At 41.1% G+C, this 26213-nt stretch overlaps 1 protein-coding gene across 2 annotated transcripts in view; it reads left to right on the forward strand.

The window, feature by feature from the left end:
- TNIK (TRAF2 and NCK interacting kinase) overlaps nucleotides 1-26213 on the forward strand; it is a 150712-nt gene that overhangs the window by 107824 nt on the left and 16675 nt on the right. For both annotated transcript variants that reach the window (XM_083364459.1, XM_083364460.1), the window contains 5 exons: nucleotides 2037-2200; nucleotides 4226-4323; nucleotides 12250-12434; nucleotides 14966-15095; nucleotides 23233-23397. In XM_083364459.1, coding sequence (XP_083220585.1) covers nucleotides 2037-2200; nucleotides 4226-4323; nucleotides 12250-12434; nucleotides 14966-15095; nucleotides 23233-23397 — 742 coding nt within the window. The remainder of the gene's footprint in view (nucleotides 1-2036; nucleotides 2201-4225; nucleotides 4324-12249; nucleotides 12435-14965; nucleotides 15096-23232; nucleotides 23398-26213) is intronic.

Genomic DNA, 26213 nt, shown 5'->3' on the forward strand with positions numbered 1-26213 from the left:
GAGATCTTACTTAAATCAGCTCTTGATAAATCAGGATTTAATCTGATTTATCTAAACTAATGCATTAAGAGCTAGGGGACAGATGTAAAAGAGGAAATGGCTAAGATTTATTTAAGGCTTTGGCAGGCATTCATCTCCACAGTATTTCAAACATCCTTTGTGTGGCATATAATAGCAACAGTCTTTGCCTAAAAGAATGTAAGTCTTGGATCTAGGAGTTCTTGCTCTTTCTTCAATTAGTTTGTGTTTTGCATCACACTGCAGATCCTGTTGTAGTATAACATACAAAGCAGCCATAACCCCAAGGCTCTTTTGTGAGCACTGCAATTTACAACAAATGCTGTCTAAGTGGAAGATTGAAAGATTTGCTCAGAAAGGCAGAAAGTCTTGGATTTTGCCTAGGAAACCTCACTCATTCTGCATCTAAAATTCCAAATGTAACAGAAACCAGTCTGAAAAAAATTGCGTTGTATTCAGGCAAGGAAATGTTTCAGCTTCTATACCTGCATTTCCCAATCGGATGGAATTTGGGATATAGGGTTGGAAAGTACTGAATAAAACTAGTAAGTTATTCTTAGAATGACACAGTTAAAATAGGTAGCCTATGTATTATTTACCAAAATAGTTTTCCACTCAAGGTGGCATTCATAAAAGATACCCTGCTTTAATTTGGGCACAGCTGCCCTTTTCTCATCTTCCCTCCTTGCTGGGATCTGAACTCTGAGAGAAAGAGCAGGACGGTGTTTGCTAATCTCATTTTAAAGAACAGTTTAAGGGTAGCTAGAGAAGAATGGATACGAACCAAGAAAACTGAGATTCAGTCCTTATGACCTCTAGTAGAAAAGGTGGAATGTTTGTACAATAGGCACATGTACAGTATGTGTGTCCCCTCCAACAAGCAGGATATAAATCCAGATTTCCCCTTGTTCCTGTCTGATTTTCTATTCAGCATTTCCTTTAGGCTGGATTTTTACACCTGGACTTGTTCTTAGGGAATGTCTCTTCATTAATTTGCAATGGAATTGCTGCTTGGAGCTAGGCACTTGGTTTTCAAGTTCAAGGTCCGATGCTCATATTTTGTTAGTATATGTAGGGAATTTTCACTAACTATAAAGATGAAAGTGAGATCAAAGAAAAGATAGGACAGGATAAAGGTGGCATCCTTCTGCTAAGAAGATCCCTCTAGGTTTGTAGTACTTCAATCCTCCTAATGGCTCACAGTCAGCTTGGATCAGGAACAGGGTGAAAAAACCCACCTGGGCTGTGTGTTTTACCATAGTTGAATAGTTACATCTGAGACTGCCTATAGCAGGGGTCTTCAAACTTGGCCCTTTTATGACTTGTGGACTTTAACTCTCAGGCATGCTGGATGAGGAATTCTGAGACTAGAGACTCCTTTCAGTTATCTCAAGATCAACTCAGCTGTTGCCTTTTGGAGGACACTAGAACAAGGCAAATAGATTAGCCAGTATTAGCTGGTTTATAGTTTAGAAGTTAAAATATTTGCAGCTAGTTTCAGAATGACTTTTTTTAACCTGCCACTTACTGGTTTCCTTAATTTTATGGCTACCATCCCATTACTTTTAATGACTTTATTTTGGACATACTACTGCATCTCCTAATATATCTTGTAGAAGTCAGTTTTTTAAGGTATTGCTTTAGCAGAAATTAAGGAAATCAAAATGGTATGCTGCAAGGAATTTAAATAAATGGATGATCATAGATAAAGGCACTATAGTTATTTGATGTGTATTAATTTCTTCAAGATCACAGCAGTTTGCTTCCTTCTGAAGAAAGAGGCAGCTGTGGTTTAGATGTTCATGGCATAGAAACCAGACTAATCAGGTTGTTACCCTGTTAGGCCGAGGGTACAGGCCACCTTCAACTCATCTCGCAGGATTGTTGTTCCTGGGAAAATGAGAGGAGAAGTAGTATTAAGTATGTTTACTACCTTGAGTTATTTATAAGCAAATAATAAAGGCAGAATATAAATAAATACAGTAGGTATAACATCCTGTCTCCTTTCCTCTCTCTAGTAACCCAGACCTGCGGAGAACAGAGCCCATAATAGAAAATCTGATACAGAGAACAAGCAGTGGCAGTTCTTCCAGCTCCAGCACCCCCAGTTCGCAGCCCAGTTCACAGGCTGGCTCACAACCTGGATCCCAAGCTGGCTCCAGTGAACGGAACCGAGCCAGAGGTGAGATTTTAGCCCCCTCTCATACCTACAGTTTGTCCTACTTTCATTTTTGCTGCTTGAAAGGCTCTACTCATTGGATTATCATCTTGTTATGTATGGGGTGTGAGCAGCTGCTCTGCAGGTACCATCAGGGGGCGCTGTGCTGTGGTTGGATTGGCTGAGAGATTTTCGGCGGGAGATACAGATGGATGGATTGGCCAGAGCATCACCTAGCCAAGTATATAAGGGGTCCAGGTAACCCCCTTTGTTCAGTATGCGCCTACCACAAATAAAGAGCTGACATGCGGTACTCATCTGCCTCCTCATTGCCATGCGGTCCGCAACCTACTACACAATAATCTGACCACCTATAATGCTAGAAAGACTTTTCATTTCTCTCTGTGTCCTTAATTCTGTTTTTGTTTTGAATGTCTGCCTTCATATGTAACGCTAAGCCCCAGGATATTTTAGCCATGAATGTTACCTTGGTTTGCTAAAGGAATTAAGCCTTTAATGGGTGGGTTCACACATTATGCTAAGTCCCGAAGAAGTGAACAACTTTATAGTTTAGCACAAATGATCAGCAGAGAATACCCACAGGTGCCAGACTGTCTTCCAACCTTAAGCCATCTTGACCTCTCAAAGTAAAATTTAGTTCGCGTTCCACAAAATCATAAGTTTGTGGTAAACTTGTAAGATGTAATGAGATTTCTAAAATTTCATTACATTTAGCTTGGGGCACAAAATGTTGTTAGTTCCTGAGTGAAGGACACTATATGTTTTGAATTTTGAAGAAAATGGATGACACTGGGGGGGGGTGCCCCAATTTGCTATTTGCTCTTTCTACTATAGAGAACTGAACAAGTCCTTGGCAGATGAAAGAATCCTCAACCAAATAAATGCCCAAACCACCACCAACCCCAACCTGGTTGTCTTCCAAATGAGTAAATTTAGGAAATGGTCAGAGCTATGAATAATTGAAGTCAATACATCTGGAGGTGTCCAGACTGGAAAAGATGGGTGTAAGGCATAGCATAGCATCAAACTTTATTTCCTGATGGGGTGATTCCAAATTCATACTACCTTCCAACTCGTAAAAAAAGGTAAAGGTAAAGGTTCCCCCGCACATGCGTGCTAGTCGTTTCCGACTCTAGGGGCCGGTGCTCATCTCCGTTTCATAGCCGAAGAGCCAGCGCTTGTCCGAGGACATCTCCGTGGTCATGTGGCCGGCATGACTAGACGCCAAAGGCGCACGGAACGCTGTTACCTTCCCACCGTAGTGGTCCCTATTTTTCTACTTGCATTTTTACGTGCTTTCGAACTGCTAGGTGGGCAGAAGCTGGGACGAGTAACAGGCGCTCACTCTGCTACGCGGCACTCGGGATTTGACCCGCCAAACTGCCGACCTTCCGATCGACAAGTTCAGCGTCCTAACCCACTGAGCCACCGCGTCCCTTATTCCAACTCGTAGTTGGTATCAAATTAATGAATCCCAGAAAAGGAAAAGTCCTCCAATTGTTGGTTCCTCACATACAAGGCTTTTAAGATTTGTGCCTGGAGGGAAATTCAGTCTTGTGATTTCACCTTTTCATTTGATGTGGTACAGCTCGGGTACAGGTTAAACTAAGCCAAACTTCCTGGAAAAGACCCCATTTTGGAGAAAGTGGTCTTAAATAGATGTGACCTAACAGAAATACCAAAATGCCGGTGATGTGAGAATGGAAAGAAATGGGGGTTTCTCTCAGAGTAGCGTGTACACCAGGGATCTTCAAACCTGGCCCCTTTATGACTTGTGGACTTCAACTCCCAGAATTCCTCAGCCAGGCATGCTGGATGAGGAATTCTGGGAGTTGAAGTCCACAAGTCATAAAGGGGCGAGGTTTGAAGACCCCTGGTGTACACATTGAAATCTAGGCTCAGCAAAGATTACAGTCAACATCCAAAGAGAATGAGATTTTCTGAAGCAGACCTTCTCCCCCCTGCCTCATGCTCCCTGCCTCAATTTGATCTTTAATCTGTTTTACACTGGATTTCTTCTTTGCCCAGGAAATGCCAAGCTTGAAGGATCACCCATACTACTACATGAACCAGCCAAGATAAAGCAGGAAGACAGCAAGGAGATGACCCGGCCAAGTCGACCTGCTGTGAGTCCTTTGTAGCTATTGTGATAGCCGTTGGTCATATATGAGCAGCATATGCTTCTGCCTTCTTATTTTTTATTTGTTGAATAATCTCTCCACAACTTTTGTACAATTTTGGGGGGGGGGGGTTGGGGGGGTGGAGGGAGAAAAAACAAGTATCCAACACATTAAAGTATACTTCAGGTACTTGTAAGGTGCTATAGTAGTCCTTGACTTACGGCCACAATTGAGCCCCAAATTTTTTGTTACTAAGCGAGAAATTAGTTAAGTTAGTTTTGCCCTTCCTTGCTCCATTGGTTAAGTGAATCACTGCAGTTGTTAAGTTAGTAATACTAACTTAAGAGCCTTGGTGGAGCAGTGGGCTGATGCCTCCTTAAGTAACACCAGCTGCCTGCAATTAGTGCAGGTTCGCATCCCACCAGGCTCAAGGTTGACTCAGCCTTCCATCCTTCCGAGGTAGGTAAAATGAGGACCCAGATTGTTGGGGGCAATTAAGCTGACTTTGTAATAATGCCGCTTGGGGGGGGGGGGGCGAAAGCCCTAATAAGCAGGCATATACATAGAATGAAGGCTACTGCTAAGCTTGTAAGCCGCCCTGAGTCTTCGGAGAAGGGCGGGATATAAATGTAATAAATAAATAAATAAAATAAAATAAAATAAAATAATACGGTTGTTAAGTGAATCCGGCTTCCCCATTGACTTTGCTTATCAGAGGGTCGCAAAAAGATCACATGACCCTGGGACACTGCAACCATCATAAATATGAGTCAGTGGCCAAGGGTCCGAATTTTGATCACGTGACCATAGGGATGCTGCAATGGTCGTTAGTGTGAAAAACGGTGATAAAGTCCCCCTTTTCAGTGCTGTTGTAACTTCAGATGGTCACTAAACAAACTGTTGTAAGTCAAGGACTACCACAACTTGTCTCAATTATCTTGTCTAGTTCCTAATTGCTTGTCAACCTTGTTGTCATTATCTGCGCTTGTTTTTATTTTGGGGGATCTTTCAAGAAATTCTGGCTTGGTTCAACACAAGATGAAGCACAGCTCAATGCCTTGATTCGTGACCAAAAGAAGCAGACGAGAAGGACCCAGATTGTTGGGGGCAATTAAGCTGACTTTGTAATAATGCCGCTTGGGTGTGTGTGTGAAAGCCCTAATAAGCAGGCATATACATAGAATGAAGGCTACTGCTAAGCTTGTAAGCCGCCCTGAGTCTTCGGAGAAGGGCGGGATATAAATGGAATTAAAATAAATAAAATAAAAATTTAATTAAACATCCTCTACTCTGTGCCAAATCTAAGCTACCATTATTTTTGCTAGAGGCTTCACAAAGGCATGTAACCAGCTGACTGCACCATTTCATACCAGTTTGATTTTGCATTTTGACATCTTGAATTTCTAAATTGGAATTGGGTGTAGAAGAAATTTCTTTGTTTTTTCTCTTTTTACGGGGATAATTTTTAGTTTGTTTCCAACCTACCTCCTGGTTTTTCTGACATTTTCTTTTTTATTGATTAAATTTATAAGTTTATTTTCCTATCCGGATCTGTTTCTCCTGCTGCTAATTAATTCACCATTACTCCCAAGCCTATAATAAAGCAATAGAGGTTAGCAGTATCTATTCTAGGTTTGTTGTTCCCTTGCATAAAGTTATGCTTAGAGTCGAGCCCTACTTTCTTGTTTGCTAACATCTAACAAAAAAGTCTGTTGCTAATGGTAATTCCAGAGGAGAGATCTTAATATAACTAGAGAAACCCTCTCTCTAAAAGGAAAAGTAGGTGTAAGTGACATACAAAACGTTTATTTAACTTGTCTTTCATCTTGATGTCCTTAACCCCCTCAGATAAGAGTGAGGTATATTAGAGTTATAACGATAGTAGGAACGAAAATGAACCCTATATGTCTAGATTTTTTCCCCCAAATAGAAAAGTCCATTCTGATTAAAATGTTGTCTATTGTCTCAGATATTTGCTGAAATATGGAAATGGTACTTTCTTCGGATCTGTTTGGGCATTTGTGTAACAGGGTAAAAGTTATATGTAGATCTAGATTTTTAGGTTTCAAACTCACCATTTTAAGATCATGTGGTAAAGGCTTCAAAGCCACATGAGAACAAAAGGAAGTGTCACCAGAGATATTGTTTATGTTTATGTTTTATTTAATTTATATACCGCCCTTCTCCCTGGGGACTCAGGGCGGTTCACAGGGCATATAAATAAAAATACAATACTATACAAAAGTTAAAACAAAGATTAAATCAGTGCCCAATTAAAAACAATAATACAATCTAAAAAGACAATTTAAAACCCAACTCCCCCATCAGGCCAGACCGGCCAATTCAAACAAATGGGTCTTCAGACCACGACGGAAAGTTCGGAGGTCCGATGCCGTCCGGAGCTCCACCGGCAGTTGGTTCCACAAAGCCGGGGCACCCACAGAGAAGGCTCTCCCCCTGGGGGCCGCCAGTCGGCATTCCCTGACCGGAGGCACCCTGAGGAGGCCCTCTCTGTGGGAACGCACAGGGCGGAGGGGAGTTGAAGCCGGCAGCAGGTGGTCCCCGAGGTACCCCGGACCCATGCCATGTAGGGACTTAAAGATCATAACTAAGACCTTGAACCTCACCCGGAAGACAACTGGTAACCAATGCAGCTCGCGGAGCAAAGGTGTAACATGGGAGTACCGGGAAACTCCCAAGACAACTCTCGCGGCCGCATTCTGTACCAGTTGGAGCCTCCGAGTGGTCTTCAAGGGAAGCCCCATGTAGAGAGCATTACAGTAGTCAAGGCGAGAGGTCACGAGCGCATGAGTGACCGTGCACAGGGCATCCCGGTCCAGATAGGGCCGCAACTGGCGCACCAGGCGAACCTGGGCAAAAGCCCCCCTAGTCACGGCCACTACATGATCTTCTAGGGTAAGCCGTGAATCTAGGAGGACTCCCAAGTTGCGAGCCCTATCCACGGGGGGTAAGAGCTCACCCCCCATAGAAAGAGGTGGAACATTTTGAATGTCCCGGGATGCCGGAATGCACAGCCACTCAGTCTTGTCAGGGTTGAGCTGAAGTCTGTTCCTCCCCATCCAGACCCGAACCGCCTCCAGGCAACGGGACATCACAGCGAGGGCATCACTGGGGTGGTTTGGGGTCGAAAAGAAAAGTTGGGTATCATCGGCATATTGATGATACCCAACTCCAAAACCACGAATGATCTCACCCAGCGGTTTCATGTAGATGTTGAACAGGAGAGGCGAGAGAACCGACCCCTGAGGAACTCCACAAGCGAGAGACCTCGGGGTCGATCTCTGCCCCCCTGCCAACACCGACTGCGAACGTCCCAGGAGATAGGAGGAGAACCACCGAAGAACCGTGCCTCCCACTCCCAATCCCCTGAGACGCCGCAGCAAGATACCATGGTCGATGGTATCGAAAGCCGCCGAGAGGTCTAATAGGACTAGGACAGAGGAATATCCCCTGTCCCGAGCCCTCCAGAGATCATTCACCAGAGCGACCAATGCCGTCTCCGTGCTGTACCCGGGCCTGAAACCCGATTGGTAGGGGTCCAGATAATCCGCTTCATCCAGGACCAGAGGGAGCTGATGCGCCACCACACTCTCAACAACCTTCGCAAGAAAGCGAAGGTTGGAGACCTTCTTGCTGCATCTTGGGATCTATTTAGAGCTCATGAGCTGAATCAGAGCTGCCATGGAGGTATCTTCGCTGCTTCTATTCCATTCCATTCTATTCTATTCTATTCTATTCTATTCTATTCTATTCTATTCTATTCTATTCTATTCTATTCTATTCATGTCATGGTTGCTGAAAGCAGAATTCCCCAACCCAGACAGAAGTGACATGTAGCTGCTCATGTGTTTTGGCTATGTGTGTTCCTTATAAATCCTTCAACTTTAAAGAAAAATATCAGTAAATGCTATTTTCACCATTTTGAATCAGAAAGGGTTGCATCTTTTATAGGCAAAACATCATGTAAAAACCAAAACAAGTCTCCAAACTTGACTTGCCTAAAAATTCAGGAAAGAAAGATCCATGCTAGTCATATACCCTATCTAGACTGCATCATCAATAGTTCCAGTTGCAGAGTGTAGGTTATTTGCTTTTGACCTTGCTGAATCTAATCTTCACAATTCCTTTTTCTGCACATTCCCAAGCTGTACATCCCTCCAAGTTAGGATATCTAAATTGAAGGAAGAGAAGACAACTAATCAGAGGTCAGGAAGTATATTCATAAATCCCAGATTCAAGCCGACTTAGGAAAATATGGCAGAATCTTCACTAAACAACGATGACATCAAAGATGAGTGGTACCTTTATTATAGTTTTTGTCCGTGCATGTTAAGAAGTACCTTCCTAGAAATATCTTCTGCTTCAATTCTGAAAACATAGAAAGGCCATTCGCAACTCTTCCAACCATGTAAAACTGCTCTGAGACATTTTACATTGAACACCAGTCTATCTGTAATACACTGAGGATTAAAATTGTTGTTTCCATGTGTGATTGGAAGCCTAGAAATCTAAGAAATCAAACATTCAGGCTCAGTTGGAGGTCCCTTTTTCTTGCTTGAATGATTTGTGAGCAGTAATTATATGAACCGCTACCTTTGATATCCAAAGTATAACAGGCTTGCAGATGAGAATGTATAAGCCATTTTTTTACTATTTAGTTCTCTAGTTGGATGATAGCGAGCAGACTAATTTAAAAGTAATGATGTATTGTTGTAGGTAATTGGAAACAGAATGAATGAGTCATTTATTACTGGACTTCAAAAGATACATTTTTTTAAAAAAATATATTCCTGCTGCCCAAATCTTAATTGGGCTTGTTTTCGTTTAGGGTGAGGGGAGGGAGTTGACCTAAGCAATTAAAACCAAGGGATTGATTTGTTAGTAATGAAAACATTTGCTTAGATTGGAAATTAATTATGATGTTTGTTGATAATGGAAGCCATAGTGACAGTATTATTTAGTTGTGGAAAAAGGAACAGAGTGGGGTGGTGATCATTATTCTATGAGCATTAGTATTCACTTGAAGGTGATGGTGCTTACTCTTGTTCATTATTTGATTGGCCATGGCTTTCCAATGTAGTTCAAGGCAGCTTCCATAAGATTTGCTCCCGCCTTCAATTTTTAGATTTGAAAGTTTTGTGGGGGAGAGTATTCACAGCTCCTAATTGTGTTGTAATAGTGAATATTATCTTACTTGTTTGTCATAACTAACAGAACTATATGACTTTCAAAAATAATTATATCTAACATACAGCATAGCGTTTCTTATTGTTTCAAGTTACCAAAACCTGGATGAATGGATTGTTAGCATTAGTTACATAATTCTGATTTGGTCAGGTCACTTCGTTAGTTGCTAAAGTAACAAATACAGTTAAAGTGGACCTTTATAAATGTGATATTTGGGTATGAGTCTCAAGATACAGAAGGTCTCCATTTTTAAAAATTATAATAATAAAAGTCTTCAATTTTAAAAAAATGAAGTAGAGCAATTGCCAGCTCAACATGTGTCACTAATGTCAGATCTTCTAGAAACTTCTGCAAAACTCAGTACTGCAAACTTTTTCTTGAACAACTTACCTTTTATACCTCAGTCTCCATTTGTAAAATATCAGATTAACTAAAAATGCTGAGAATTCCTTGTGGATTGGATTCACAATATTTTTGCACTGAGATAATAAATCAGTAATCAGTAATCAAATCCTCACACTAATGAATAAAATAGCTGTGGTTTTAAAGCAGAACAAATAATCTTACATAGCAATGCTATGCTAATATGTTGTAACTTTAGGATATTTTTTTAATGAGCTGTTTTTAGTTAATCAGGGTAGAATCAGTTTGAAATTATCTTGGTATAGTTTTCTGTTTCATGTTATGCGTTGTTATGTGTTGAATTTGATAGTATTGCAAAGTTTGAATTGTTAGTTTCATGAAGTAAAACCTCAGCTGGATATTATTTATATTTTGAGACTTCTGATTTTGTAATGTTTTAAAGTTTGCACAATGATTTCCTGTAATATGGAATGGTGAATTTGATTAACTTTACATTTATAATTTCTGCAGTATTTCAAAACAATAGACAGTATAGTTTAGGCAATTAAAATCAGGTATTTGATTGATTCTCCCACTAGTTGATTGTTCTATTTATCTATCAACCTGCCCATAGAGTTCAATATGCTTGAGATAGATTTTGTCCATAAAGTTTTACAAAATGGCTAGAAAGGTTCACAATTTGACCTGGAAAAGTATTAGCCTTGATGAATAGAAGGAAGATAACACTTTGCTCTTTGTGTTCCTTGCACAATTGCTATAAGACTTGATATACTTTATAGATATATGTGGAATTAAGGAGAAACTTACAAATAGTGAAAACAATTAACCAGTGGACTAGCTTGCCTTCAGAAGATGTGGATGGTTCTGAGACAGGACAGGTACTTTTCCGAAATGGTATAGGTCTCCAGCTTGAGCAGGGGGTTGGACTAGAAGACCTCCAAGATCCCTTCCAGCTCAAGTCTGAATTTGAATTTGAACTTAGTGAAGCAAGTTGACTGCAGAGGTATCAAAGAGAACTCCACTGAGACTGGATTGTTAGTTTTTTTATTATTATTATTTTGTTTCTCCTATCAGGATGTAAAAAGACCATTTGTTTTTCTTTTTAAGAGATCATTCCAAGACATTTTAAGAAAAAAATAATTGTATGGTGCAGGAAAAAGTGAATATAGCCAGAGGAACAAACAAACCCAACAGTGTAGAAACTTGAAATTTGTTCAGTGAGTTTCTTTTTCCCTAATCTTTTATTTCTGGCCAAATATGCTAATAGCTTCCTTATTCTTAATATAGCGAGAGGTTGTAAGATAGTTGATTGCAATTGTTTTGATTATCTTGTGCTTGCTTAGTGCAATCTCTTCTAACTTATTTAATTAAATCTATTGTGCTTTTTATTTTTGCCCTGCTGTTTTGCTTTGAGTGGCTATGAAAACATGTAAGATTACGATAAATATTTTTGTACAGATCTTACAACTTTTTATCTCAAAACAACACTATTAAGATATAAATGGGGAACCTTAAAATGTTGTGTTAAATGGAAAATTCTTTGTGTCTAGTTATCTAGGTTCTAGCATTATGATTCATGGCAAATTTTGCACATCTGTGTGTGTGCATCACATGCATTCGCACGCATATATTATAAAATACAGCACTCCCTGTATCTTTTGTACATGATTATGCATGATTCAAGATATTATGTGAGCTTTACATATGTTCTGTTAGTGATGTTCATAGATTATGAACCCACTTGATACATTGCACTAAATTTCTAAAGAAATGGATATAAAGAGGGCCCACAAGCCTGCATGGGAAACATAATAGCCAAAGTTAATTCAGTTAGCATAATCTAAAGTCCTTGGTACTTGGTCGTGGTTGACCTCATGCACTTTACTTCCTCTTAAATATCCTTAGATGGAAAATGTGCAGATTTTGGATCTTCCAAAATGTATATTTAGAATCAATACCCATCTGAGGTGACATTGTTATTTACTTTGATGGGAACTGCATTCTTGTATCTGCTATAGCTATAAATAGATTTAGATATGCTGATATAATGAGCTTGTGTGTGTCATGACATTATCATGCAAATGACAAAAATCCATGTCATTTCCCCTTCCTCTTGCTAGTCTTGTACATGTCCATAGAAGGCTATAAACACATGTTTACGTGTAACCTATATGTCAGCAGGTTTGCTGTTAGGTTTTTCAGTGAGTATAAAGCCAGGGTTTTGTACAACAAAATCTACACATTCCTTAATGTGTAGCCTTCTATCAGATGGCCATTGCATTTGCTAAACCCCATCCCATCCCTTCTGTAATTCAGGTAAAAATTAACGTTTGTTTCTGGGTTTTCCCCCTTCTCGTACAGGATCTGACTGCTTTAGCAAAAGAACTGCGGGAGCTGCGGATTGAAGAAACCAACCGGCCTTTAAAGAAAGTTACCGATTATTCCTCTTCCAGTGAAGAGTCTGAAAGCAGTGAAGAAGAGGAAGAGGATGGAGAAAGTGAAACACAAGATGGCACTGTGCCTGTCAGCGACATCCCAAGGCTTATGTAAGGCATTCTTTCTTGGTGAAGATAAATCCATAAATACACCTTATTTGGACCTGCTGGTTGGAATATTATTCTGTAGACTGTTGCTGAAAAACCATCCCCATAATGCATACAGAAGATTTCCCACCAGATTAAGCCAGGAACTTAAGTCTCCTGCTTCTCTTTCTGCCCAAACAGAAGTGAACAAATGCACAACAACAATGGTGAAGGGACCCAGCAAGTAAATACAGACACTTTCATTAGATTATTCAATAAGGAATCAGATGATGGCAATAAGACATAGGTGAGCAAAATGGGGCCCTAGAGCCACATACGAGCCCCCTTGTTTGTAGTTTCTGGAACCACTTCTGAAGTGGGGGCTGGGGTTTGGTCATTTTGAAGTAAGAGCTGTAAGAAAATACGTTGTAAGCTATAAAGATACTTCTCTGAATCAATCAAATCAATTGCTACCCCAAATTCCTCTCCCTTAAAAATCAGTGGGAATGTCCATAGATATATCCCAACTCTGTTTGCTTTACATCATTGCCCCACTTCTTATTGCAGCCCTCCTGCTTCCAAAATGCATTAAGTGCAAGCATCAGCCACCAAAATTATTCATCCCTCTAATACAGACCATTATATGGACCACGAGCTATATCTGGCCCTTCGGTTGTCTCTGTCTAGCCCACGGTGGCTGGGGGTGGGAGTGGGACTGCAGTGGTAGCAGCAATGATGGCAGCAGCCCTTAACTGTCCCAGTTTCTCATGTTGCCACTTGGGAAAATGAATTGCCCCCACCTGCTCCAATGATAAGAATTTCACTGAGCAAGTTAGCTGAATAAGAGTTCTTGCCCAGGAAGACTTAGCTGTCCAAGCCTTACCTGTCCACCTTGAAGTGGAGTTTCTATTACAATATCTATGAAGTAGCAAATTTGGCCTCCATAAAGTGTAGCAAGAGTCAGTCCTTTCTGTCTAGGCCAGGGGTAGGCAATCTCGGCTCTTTTATGACTCATGGACTTCAACTCCCAGAATCCCTGAGTCAGCATAGTCCATGAGTCATAAAAGAGCTGAGGTTGCCTACCCCTGGTCTAGGCAATATAGTTCTCTAATACATTTTTTTCTCATTCGCACACTGAAGTATGGATGGGCATGGATCTTTTGACAGTCCCAGCATTTTAAAAAAAAAACCTCTCTGAGGTCTTCTATATTTCAGATATAGAGATTTTTACTTTATTTGGCAGGCACCACCTTTAATATTTGAACATGTCATTGCCATTTGCATCAACACACACTTCAGCGACTTCTTGAAATTCTGAAGGCTGACCAAATTCAACAGTCTGTCCAGTTCATGATCAGAGCATCTTTTAATTTTATCTTTCTATAAATGTTATCTAGGTCAATATCTGCCTTCAGGCAGAAATGTGCAGCTGTTGCTTATTTTCATTAGTCAACCAAAAGCATATGGCTAAACTTTAGGCAGTTAGTTTGTTTGTATTTTGCTTAATGTGGTGAAAAATATTCTGTATTGCAATTTTATATTGGAGAGCTGTCAGAAATAAAAGTTCCTTGTTGGGACGTATGCACTTGACAATAATGCTAGCCGAGGGAATAACTTTGAAAATAGCCTATTCGTGGCAAGAACTGCCTGCCTGAAATATAGTCATATAACATTAAATACCTTATCCCTAATCCCATTCATCTGGCTTCTGCTGAATGCAAGAGGAATCTCATACCGTGGATTATAATAGCATAGTGAATACTTGAAAATGTTACAATACTGGGGATCAAAATAGGCAAGATGATGGTCTATTGGGTATTTCATCACTGGAAGTTTTTAAGAAGAGATTGGACAGCCATTTGTCTGAAATGGTGTAGGGTCTTCTGCTTGAGCAGGTGGTTGGACTTAGAAGACCTCCAGTGTCCCTTCCAACTCTTTTATTCTGGTATTGTAATCAAAACCCCATTCCTTTAAATATGAGCACAATAGTCATGCAGGAATGAAAGGTGTGGCTTTGATTGTGATGCAGTAACCAGTCACCAGATTGATTCCCTGTACATGCTGATCCTGGGTAGCCAAGTAATTCCTGAAGAAATTTTCAGCATGAGCTCAATAGAGTAAAAGATGGATAACATGGGATACAAGTTTCCCATATAAAGATTCATTAGACAATTCTCATTTCTTTCTCCTTCAAATTAGTTCAGAAAATACATTTCATGGAGTGGTCAGAATTGTGTATTATTAGAATATGATAGGAAGAAGCCCAGGACGAACCAAAAATGTAATACCAAGCTTGGTATTCCTCTTTGAAACCAAGAACACAGTTTGCTGTTTGGGATCAGAACCTACCCCTTTGCAATTGCTTCTTCAGCCAATAAATGTCAAGAATGAGAGAGACCAACATTTTGGAAACATGAGAAAGAATCCTTTAGCTTCTGATCCTGATTTTCATATATCTTGCCAATTACGAATCTTTTAAGGGTTTTTTTTATAGCTGTCATGAGGAACCAACAGCTTTCTCCTTTCTTCTTGTTTTGAAAACTTCTATTTTTCAGACCAACGGGAATGCCAGCCAACAACGACTCCTACAATCTAGGAATGGTATCAAGTCATGGTGGTCTGGAGCCCCCACACCCTGATAAATTTAGCAGTATTTCAAGAGAAGGGACTTTAATGATAAGGGAGGTAAGTGGGTGGCAACTATTTTTCTCTGCAGTGTCTTTGAGAGATAATGTCTTTGTAGGCTATGAATAATAATTACACTGTGCATTCTGAGCACAGAGTGATTGATTAAAGTGTGCTGGTTTGCAGCTGATTAATATAATTATAACATCTAAACAAAAGATGTGTCTTAACTATAAACAGCACTGAACATTGTAGGACATAGCAAGGTTGTTTTCAGATCTTCATCTTCTTTCAAACTGACTTTGAACCATGCAACTTGCACACAACTGATATTGTAAACGTGAAACAAGCTTGGTTCACATACTATATGGAAGACACTCTCGGCTACTAATTTAAATTAATTATATTTCTTATCACACCAATTGTTATGTCTTGGGCTATATTCAGAGAAGAATAGGAAGACCCTGTGTAAAAGTCAGTGGTGAAAAATACACTTGTATTGTTTTTTGTAACATAATAGGGACAAGACAGTTGCACTAATGTAACAAAGGAGGCCTTCAGTAAAAGTTATTGAGGCAAAGCTAGAACCTTTTGTGGTGTGCCATAATTAATATCCTGTCATTGATAGATAAACTTTTCCTAATATCTGGTAGATCACGATGATAAGAGCCTTGGTGGAGCAGTGGGCTAATGCCTCCTTAAGTAACACCAGCTGCCTGCAATTAGTGCAGGTTCGCATCCCACCAGGCTCAAGGTTGACTCAGCCTTCCATCCTTCCGAGGTAGGTAAAATGAGGACCCAGATTGTTGGGGGCAATTAAGCTGACTGTGTAATAATGCCGCTTGGGGTGTGTGTGAAAGCCCTAATAAGCAGGCAACATAGAATGAAGGCTACTGCTAAGCTTGTAAGCCGCCCTGAGTCTTCGGAGAAGGGCGGGATATAAATGGAATTAAAATTAAAATTAAATTAAATAAGGAACTGCAACAAACATTGTCCCAAAGGTGCTTTTCTACAACTAGATTTTCTTGGGGGGGTTTTTTCCGCTTGAAAATATTTCTCTTCTCCTCGTCTTCTTTGATGAGAAGTGAAAAATTTTCAAGCACCTTTGGGACAACCATGAACTGGATGATTGGGAATCTCCATAGATCAGGGGTCCCCAACCCCCAGTCCATGGACCATTACCAGGCCGCAGCTTGCTAGCAACCGGTCCACACAAACAAGCAAATCCCCATCTGCAGGCAGCACACAAAACTTCTCTCTGTGGAACTGGTCCCTGGTGCCCAAATGGTTGGGGACCTCTGCTATAGACGTTTGCATCAAACATCATTTGCTTAGGCTGCCTCCTGATATAATGTTCCCTCCTGGAGAAATAATATTGCTTTCCTCTCTTTGTATGAAAATGGTAGGTTTGCTTAATGATATTGTCAAGACAAAAGGTCAGATTGTAGGAGGCAAGTGACGGCAGGATAATTTAGCTAGGGGCATGAGCCAGCCCATATTCTGTCTTGTTTTGTCTCATAAGGACACACTTTGATTCAGATCCACTCTCTTTTATCCCATTCTGTCTTTCATTCATGAGTTAGTGCCATTCCCTCCCTCTTTTCTCTTCCTTCGAAACATTATCTATATATCATGAAAACAATCTTGGGAGAAAGGTCATCTATCTATTTTTTTTCCTTAAATCATATTGCTGCACAAGTGGAAGAAGATGACTCATAGTCAGGACTCCTATCTTAATTAGAAAAAAGGACACCATCCAAATAATAAGGGAGAGATCAGTGTATCATTCACAAGTATACCTGACATCTTACATGAAGTTCACCAGCACTGTCCAGTAATCATCTGTGATATTAAATGAACAACTTCCATTTGTGAGGAAACAGTAGAGTTGCTTACTGTTGAAGCCAGCTATAGTTTCTTTTTAGAAGCAAGCATGGGATGGAGGAGGTGTTCACAGGTAATTTCATTTCTGGTACAGTGAGAGCATTTGCTTTTTCTAGCCATATTCAGGAGCTAGAACGATCTCAGGGTATTTCTCTGTATAGAGTACATGTCCCATGTAATTGTCAAGCTAGTCGCTGGCACCTTTCCCTACTTCTGCCATCCCTCAGAGTGGTAATAGAAGGCACATGCTCCAGGTTATGTTTAAACATCTATTTTGGCCCTGTGACCTGGAACTGTAGCAGACAGATGTGGAACAGAGCATCTATAAGGGGACGGAAAAAATATAGGTGGCAGTAGTTGAGGCATCTTAAGTTTTCAGTCTCGTTTTTCTGACTGTGCCAATAATCACCTTCTAAGACTTAAACAGTCCTTCCCCAGTGCAGTTTATTAATAGAACTTGACTGTTTTAAAAAATGTTAAGTTCTAGTATTTTCCTCCTCCGGATTTTGTTGGCATCACCTCAAGTTTTAGGGTCTGCTGATAAAAGACCTGCTATGAAACAATATCTGTGAAAGCCTTCTACTTTTCACATCCTTTTCCCTCTTTAAAATATGATTCTTGTGCAAACTAAACCTAAGATACTGACATAATCCAGATGGTAGCGGAAAAGTTCTCCCAACCTGTTGACATAAAATGTGGGCTGTACCAAAGTAGTACAATAGGAAGGATAAAGTAGTGAGCTGGTGTCTTTCCTTCTGTCTTTCTCCTCTCCTCTCCTCTCCTCTCCTCTCCTCTCCTCTCCTCTCCTCTCCTCTTCTCTCTCTCTCTCTCTCTCTCTCTCTCTCTCTCTCTCTCTCTGCATTTGGCAAAAATTGTGCCTCTCTCTCTCTCTCTCTCTCTCTCTCTCTCTCTCTCTCTCTCTCTCTCTCTCTCTCTCTCTCTCTCTCTCTCTCTTGTCCTCCCCTAAATAAATCATTGCCCTCTGATTAAATTGAGAGTTTTAAGAATTGTGGCAGATGCCGTTTATGCAGCCTGGGGTAATCTCTTTCAGGTACATTACCCTGTTCTAGAGCTCTCCCTTAATAAGTGACACATTAGACACAAACAGCAGGTTGCTGCAGCTGTAACATACTGCTGACTATTTCTGCCAGACTTGTAATATAGCTAAAATGGCATCAACTGGCTTTCTTTTCCTTTTTTTTTTCTTTTTCATTGCCAGCAGAGACTGGAAGAAAAGAGCAGACCTTTTTCTTTTGCTAGATTAGATTGCATTTCTCCAACCACAGATGGAAAGTGGGGGAAGGGAAGGGATGCTGCAATGGTGGCATCTAAACTTCATCAAAAATAATACACAACTAAGCTTCTGGTGCCTGCTGGGACAAAAAAAAAATCTTACTAATCTGTACAGGGAAAACCCAAAGCTGCTTATGCACCTCAACCTAGAGTAGTCACTGTGAAAAAGTATCAGCTTGGGAAAAATGGCTAGCGGCTTTGGTGAATTCCAGATTACAGAGGGCTTGAGCTACCTACACCTGTTGTTGGTGGCCGTGCGAAAAACCAGTGACTGTGTGTTTGTTTTTTAACACAAGAGATAACACAGTATGAGCCGGACATAATGCTGAATTCCTTGGTTACACATACACATAGCAAGCCTCTCCAAAAGTGCTGCCAAATGGAATGAAGAGGACTGAAAGGAGAAGTTATTAAATCAATGGGAAGCAATCCCAGTTAACATAGGTCAAGTGTGCATTTGATTAGGAACTGATTTGATGAGGTTAAAATACAGTGAATCTTTTTTTGTCCAGGCCCCACCTTCTTTTTAGGGTGGCCCTGAGTGAATAAAGGGGAGGCCAAGACCATTACAAGCCAAAACAATGTAATTCTTTGATTGTGGTTAAAATAAAATGCTACTTTGTATAGGGTTTTTTTTTGTAATTACCATGCCTTTTTTAAGGTAGTAGGCAAAATGCCAGATAAGTGCCCTGTGCGGTTATAGATATATAAATGATGCCACAAAAAAGCTGCCAGGTGTGCAACTACTATGTCAACAATGGAGAATCCTGAATAGGATTTGCACCTCAGACGGCGTCTGCCAGGATTCTCTATATAAATGGGGCATAGTATCCTCCCCTCAATGTGACTGTGAGGTTTCACGTCAAACTCTAGATTACATTGTGATTGACTATTAGTTAAGGACCTATATTGGTCCAGTATCTGATTTCTTAAAATATAAACAATGCTGCCCTTCAGTGGTTACATTGGCTAGACCAGCGTCTTCAAACATGGCCCTTTTATGACTTGTGGACTTCAACTCCCAGCTGGCTAGCTGAGGAATTCTGGGAGTTGACGTCCACAAGTCATAAAAGGGCCAAGCTTGAAGACCCCTGGCCTAGACAATAGTATTTGAACATAGGTCTTTTCAACAATTATATTTAATTGTGTTTTACTAATCTAGGTGAATAGGCCGTATACAATATGCCATACATAAATAAACAAGTAATTTATATTTTATTGGGTTTTACTAATCTAGGTGAAAAGTTAATGTGTATTGGATATGAAATCCAATAAATAAATAAATAAATAACTGCCCTATGCCAGCATCTAAATCTAAATTGCTGGTTTGGGTGCAGTGATCCTGCCAGAATAGCGCATATTTCCCCCAAACAACCTATCAGCTACCAGAGTCCCACTGGGGTACCAAATAAGCTTTCTTCTCTTTACATGCTAATCTTGGTGGCTGCATGAGAATTAACTCAAACCAGTTCTCTGTTTGAGAAAATGATGCCTTTGTTAATGTACTCAAAAGCCTAGTTTCATGTCCTGCATTGGGCTGATCCCTAGTTTCTCGTTAAAACATAGTCTGATAGGTCTTAAGTACAAGCACAGACCTCCGGACATCAGGAGAGGATAGAGCATCCAAGCCCAGTTTAATAGCTCTGCAGAACTCTGGTTGTGAAATTTATTAAACCAGAATATTTCTCTCTAAACCAATCCACTAAGTACAGTAGATGTAAGAAAAGGTTTTATCAGTCATTTACTCAGTTGATCTAGGCATGGGTAAAACTGTAGAGCAAAAGGGATATAAAATTCTAGACAACACCCCAGCCCAGATCTGCATGAGTATTGCACTAACTTAGAGCTTCTCACCTGCTTCTGAGCAACTAGAAGGAACCAAAGGTAACTTATCAGACAGCAGATGTCAGCTTAGTTCTTTTCCTGATTTTCTAGTGTGTGTGTGTGTGTGTGATTGGATTTATGCCACACATAAAGCCAGGAGTGATCAAATTTTTAATCCTCCAAGGGCTGGTTTAGTATGATCACCAGACTGTGCAAGGAAAACATTTTGGTCCATTTTTAGGGAGGAAATTGGGAGATTTTGAACCAGCCCCACCCTCCTATCAGCCCTGGGAAGAGATTGACTCATGGATTGATGATGCCCACGTTGACGTGCGGAAAGTGAAAAATGCAGTTATTTAGTGAAAATGGAGACATGCATTTCCTCCTAAGGTCCCTTTAAAGTAGCTTTTTTTCCTCCAGCTGGCTCAGTTTCTGGGTTTGTCTTAAATTCTCATAATCTGGTCATCACAGGCCAAACAAGCTGAGTTATTATGGAGCTGAAGACTAGTTTCCTCAGGAGGACAGCTAATTGGAGAAAAGAGTCTCTAAAGGAAATTTTAATATTACATATCTGGGAATGCAGCAGGTATTGGATATTATTACTGTCTTTCTCAGGGAATAGTTGGTCTGTGCTGTTAAGCATTGTCAAAACTGAACGTTGCCACACAAAGATAAGGAATGAGGATAAAATAATTATGACAGGCACATTTTATTATGCTCTTTTACACACACACACACACACACACACACACAAACAAACAAACGAACACTGGGATAGAATTAGATAGAAGGCACCATTTATGAACAGGTGAAGGGCACCCCTATGGGGTCCCCCATCTCTGGTGTCATTGCAGAAGCAGTCCTGCAACAGCTAGACACCCGCGTGATATCCACGTGTCGGCCCAAGTTTTGGGTGAGATACGTGGATGACACCTTTGTGATTGTCAAAAAGCAGGACAAGGACAGGCTGATGAGGAAGCTCAATTCCATCTATCCTGATATCCGCTTCACTGCAGAAGAAGAGACCAATGGGGCTTTTCCCTTCTTAGATGTGTTAGTTAGACATCAACCTGATGGCTCGTTACACACATCGGTCTACCGTAAATCCACCCATACGGACAGGATACTTCATTACGAAAGTAATCACCCCATAACCCATAAGGCCAGCTGTATCAGAACCCTCTTTAGACGTATAGATATGCATTGCAGCACGAATAAGGCAAAAAGGGAAGAAAGACGCCACCTTTATCGTGTCTGCAGAAACAACGGGTACCCATCTGATGGGGGATTATGGGTTTTTAATTGTTTTTTAAATTTGTATTACTGTTTTTAATTGGGCATGGGTTTAATCCTTTTTTAATTTTTGTATTGTCTTTCTTTTTATATATGCCCTGTGAACCGCCCTGAGTCCCTACCAAGGAGAAGGGCGGTATATAAATCAAATAAACTATAACTATAACTATAACTATCTAACTTCATCAGACAATACAGCAGGCCAAGTGAACCTACCCGCCATGAATGTGACAACGCCTTAACATCACGGATAACACTGCCTTATATCCACGGTGTATCCGAGGCCACAGCGTGCATACTAACCCCTCACAAAGTCGGTGTTGCCCACAGACCTGATCGGACCTTACGAGCTTGTGTCATGCGCCCTAAAGATCCACTCCCCAATGAAGAAAAAGCCTCGGTCGTATACAAGATATCATGCCAGAATTGCAATTGAAATTACATTGGGGAGACAGCAAAACGACTGAGGACTAGGGTGCATGAACACAAGCTTGCTATTAGAAGACAAGAACAACGTTCACAGGTGTGGACACACATGGCTACACACAACCATGCCTTTAATCTAGCAGGCACTGAGGCAATTGCCAGTGACAACACTAAAGGCGGCCGCTTGTTTAAGGAACCCTGGTTTTCAAACCACTCCTCCATCAACCGGCATATAGACCTCCCCCCTGCATACCAGGCACTAAGAAATTGGGAAGAACAACGACATGCGCGACATGAAGACAAACAGCGCAAGAATTCACAAATTACCTCATTGCATCAAATCCAAGATTGCACCAGCACACAACCACTCTGCAATGTTGAACACAGGGAAGAAGAGCAACAACCATTTAAGATCCCTGGCATGAGAACACGTACAATGACCAGAGTTATGGCTACAACACATGGAGCTATAATCAATTCACTTTTAACAACAGATACCCAGAGACAAATACATCCCAAAAACGGATGCGCGACAACTCAAAGAAATACGGCAGACCTCAACAAACAGATCTGAGCATGCTCCATAAGCAGAGTGCAGACACCAACAGTATAAACGGAATCTCCCCACCCCAGCATCTCCGTCCTGATGACGTTGGCAGTTGGCCAATGAAAGCTTGATTTTTCAGCAATAAAAACTGTTTTAGTTTTTAATTCTATCCCAGTGTTCATTTGTTTGTTAATTTTAACATGCCTGGGATTCTGGCAAGCACATGATGATGAAATTACAGTCAGACCCACATTTGTTCCATTTATCCCACCAGTTTATTCCTAAAATTATATCTGAGCCAGTAAAGACACCCAGTGAATTTGCAGTGAGGGCAAGGATCATGTTAGGCTACATTGCCAATAACCTTGCTATCAGGGCACAGCCCTATTGGTACAAGAATCCTGGGATCCTTAAGCCGTTCTGTTTGTGCCAATCATTTCTTTGATAGCTCTATATCCTACTGTCAATACCGCTACTCTGATTGTCAGTTGCCAAGCAACCTATAGGCATTTACACATTGACAGTTCCCAGATACCTGCTTTCAACACGAGAACCATGTTGATTCCACTGCCCTTATAATATCTCTCCTGCATTTTGCCACATATTCGGTAGCATTTCCCATTGGTGTAAATTTCTAGCATTTCTAGATTCACTGTGTTTTAATCACATTTCTTCTGATATAGAAGCATGCTGCCCTCCCCCAACTCGCTGGCCAGTGAGCTCATTTTGTGTTGCATGCCCTCTTAATGTCACCGCTGTCAATAGTTGCTTCTTGCCGCATGTTGTACATCAAGAAGCTGGGCAACCCAGGGTCTTGTTTCTGTGCTTTGCTTAAGAGTGTGGGTCGATACGGCAACCTTGGGTTTGTGTTTTTGTTTCCTTCTGCAATTCCTCCTCCTCTTCTTCTCCATATAACTTGTGTCTCTGCAGACTTCTGGTGACCACAAGCGCTCAGGCCACCCAGCCAGCAATGGCTTTGCTGGCCATGTCAACCTTCCCGATCTAGTGCAACAAAGCCATTCACCTGCGGGCACGCCGACTGAGGGTTTGGGGCGAGTCTCCACTCATGGGCAAGAGATGGAGCCTGTGGCTGAAGTAGGTAGCAGAGGCCCTTTGTGTTTTAGACACTTGTCTCTTTCCCTTTGTTTTGCTTTGTAGCATTCTGTTTTATACAAGCACTCTTGAGTGGGGAAGCTTTCCTGTACTTTTCTTAATTGCCTTCTATATTAGGATGACAAGCAGAATCTCTGCAGTACGAGATTCTGGGACGAGAAAGAAGCTAGAATTCCATGTGTTGGTAGCTATAAAACCCCAAATGAAACAGGAAGTATATTATGGAAAAGACAATCATTACTACTTTTGCTCAAACCGTCTCATTACTGATTGTGCTGCTATGGCACTCAGCAGCATTTTGGAGAAATTCCAAATCTGCAAGATCCTCAACAATCGTTGCTGTATGTTAGAAGTACTGATGTGCAGTGCCTTATAGTTACACAACACAGAACTGCAGTTCTTGCAATATTTATAGCCATTACAGTTGTGAAGCAGAGTTGTCGGAAACAGGGACAGAGCTTCATTGACCAGTCTCACTCTTTTCACAGAACCCCACATTTTTAATTTTTTTTTGATTGATTGATTTATAAATAAGATTTGTATAGCTGCCCATTTTATGTAACGTAATCCTGGGTGGCTCACAAAAAAAATAAAACGATAGAAAGCATAAAAGCCAACAAAAACCTCCCCGGCAGGGGTCCCCATCCCCCGGGCCATGGCCCATTACTAGGCCTTGAGCTGTTACCAACTGGGCCACAGAAAACATGCAAGTGTGGCAGGTGAGCACACATGTGCGTGCTCATCCCCACTTGCACTAGCAGCGGCCACTTGCACAGAACCATCCCCTCCCCATCGACCAGTCCGCAGAGCCGGAAAGGTTGGGGAACTCTGTCCCAGAACATTCAAGAACAACATATTCCCAAATGAAATGTAGAGCTTCTATAAGCTCCAAACTCACTACTCCAAAGCTTGCGGGGGGGAAACAAAACAGCTTTTTGGAAGGCCAGGAGGAGACAGATCTCATGGCAAAGTGTGTTCCAAATTGTAGGGCAGTTGCTAGGAAGGCACACTGTCTAGGTGTCACCAACCAGTAACATTTAAGGGAAGGGACCGGGAGTGCGCCCATTTTACAGACCTACTAGAATAGAAGGTACTTTCAGGGAGAAGTGGGCCACAAATAACCTAGCCCTGTGCCATCTAGTGCTTTAAAGGTAATAACCAGCACCTTCAGTTGCACCTGGAAAGAAATGGGAAGCTAGTGTAGTTCACAAAGCAGTGGTAGAACATGGGCAGACCATGGGGGGCTCAAAACTACATTTGAACAAGCTGTAATTTCTAGAAGATCATCAAGGGCAGCTTGTGTAAAGTACGTTGCAATAACCAAACTAGGATGTGACTAGGGACTGAGTTTCCTGAGTGCAACAAATGCAGAATAAGTAACCAAATACACAGAAATTGCATATTTTTGTGTAGTTTATACAGTTGTAGAACTGACATTAAGTTGTGATGGGATCAAATTTTGAAACCACCTACAGTTAACTGTTAGTAATATCTAGGCGTTGGGATGAAACATTTGGTTTAAATGCTTATTCCCTTTTGCTTAATCCATTTCTTACTCTACCAAGAGGTATTGATGCCTTTTTCTGGAAATTTAGATGGTAACCTCCAAATTCAGCCTGTCTGCATTTTAACAGACTCTGCTATGATTCAGGTTATACCTTGGAGCAGCAGGCTAGTAGTTAGTTATCCAGTGTAACAGCTCTCTGAATACCTTTGACCCCATTTTGGACTAGAATTTCCATTGCTAGACAAGATCATTGTTAACTAAATTGCACCTGATTTTAAGACCTATTTTTGCCATGGTTGTTAAGCAAATCATGTGGTCATTAGGCAAATTTGGCTTCTTCCCATAGACTGTGTTTGTCAAATGTTGCAAATCCCATGACTCTGGAACGCTGCAACCATTGTAAATACTTTGCAAATACCCGAATTTTGATCACATGACTCTGGGGAAGCTGCAACTGTCCTAAGTAAAAAAAAATCCGTGCCATTGTAAATGCTAAACAAATGGTTGTTAAGTCGGGGGCTACCTGTGTGGCTTTTATCCTGGACTGCAGGCACGGTGTTGGGCTGCAGTGGTTTTTGAAATAAATTCCAGGAAAAGGAATCAAATAGCCCTGATGAAAAGTATTCCCCTCCCTCCCCCCTTGCTGCTTCTTATTATTATGACTCCTAATAGAGGTCATAAATATAATAGGCCCTGGATAAACAGCACACACAAAAAAAGACCCCAAGAGCTTAGCCCCTGCACAGGCTTTGCAGCTATGGAAAAGAGTGTAGCAGTGAGATTGTAGAGAGACTGGAGGGGAAAAAAATAGAAGGGAGAATAAGCAAAGAGCCAAGGAAGTCCATTTATAGCTAATCTCATAAATGGCAGTTTAGCTCAGATGCCAAAAAACTTGGGAAGAAAGGGATTTCGAATCACTCAAAGAGACTCTACCTTCGTGAATTCACTGTATCCATGTGGGTTGGAAATTCCTTTGGCAGTTTCCCCAAGACTATCGTTTAAAGACACTTTACTGAGGTCTGTGCAGTTCTTGCTTCCTTGATCTTGCTCAGCTCCCAGATTTGGTATTTTCCTTCACAAGAAAATCTTATCTTTGAAATCTTATCTATGAGCCGTGGTGGCACAGTGGTAAGAAGGCAGTACTGCAGGCTACTTCTGCCGCCTGCCAGCTGCCTGCAGTTCGGCAGTTCGATCCCACCAGGCTCAAGGTTGACTCAGCCTTCCATCCTTCCAAGGTCGGTAAAATGAGGACCCAGATTCTTGGGGGCAATATGCTAACCCTGTAAACTGC

This window comes from Vipera ursinii (assembly GCF_947247035.1).
Source record: "Vipera ursinii genome assembly, chromosome: 5".
In the NCBI taxonomy this organism is placed as follows: Eukaryota; Metazoa; Chordata; class Lepidosauria; order Squamata; family Viperidae; genus Vipera; species Vipera ursinii.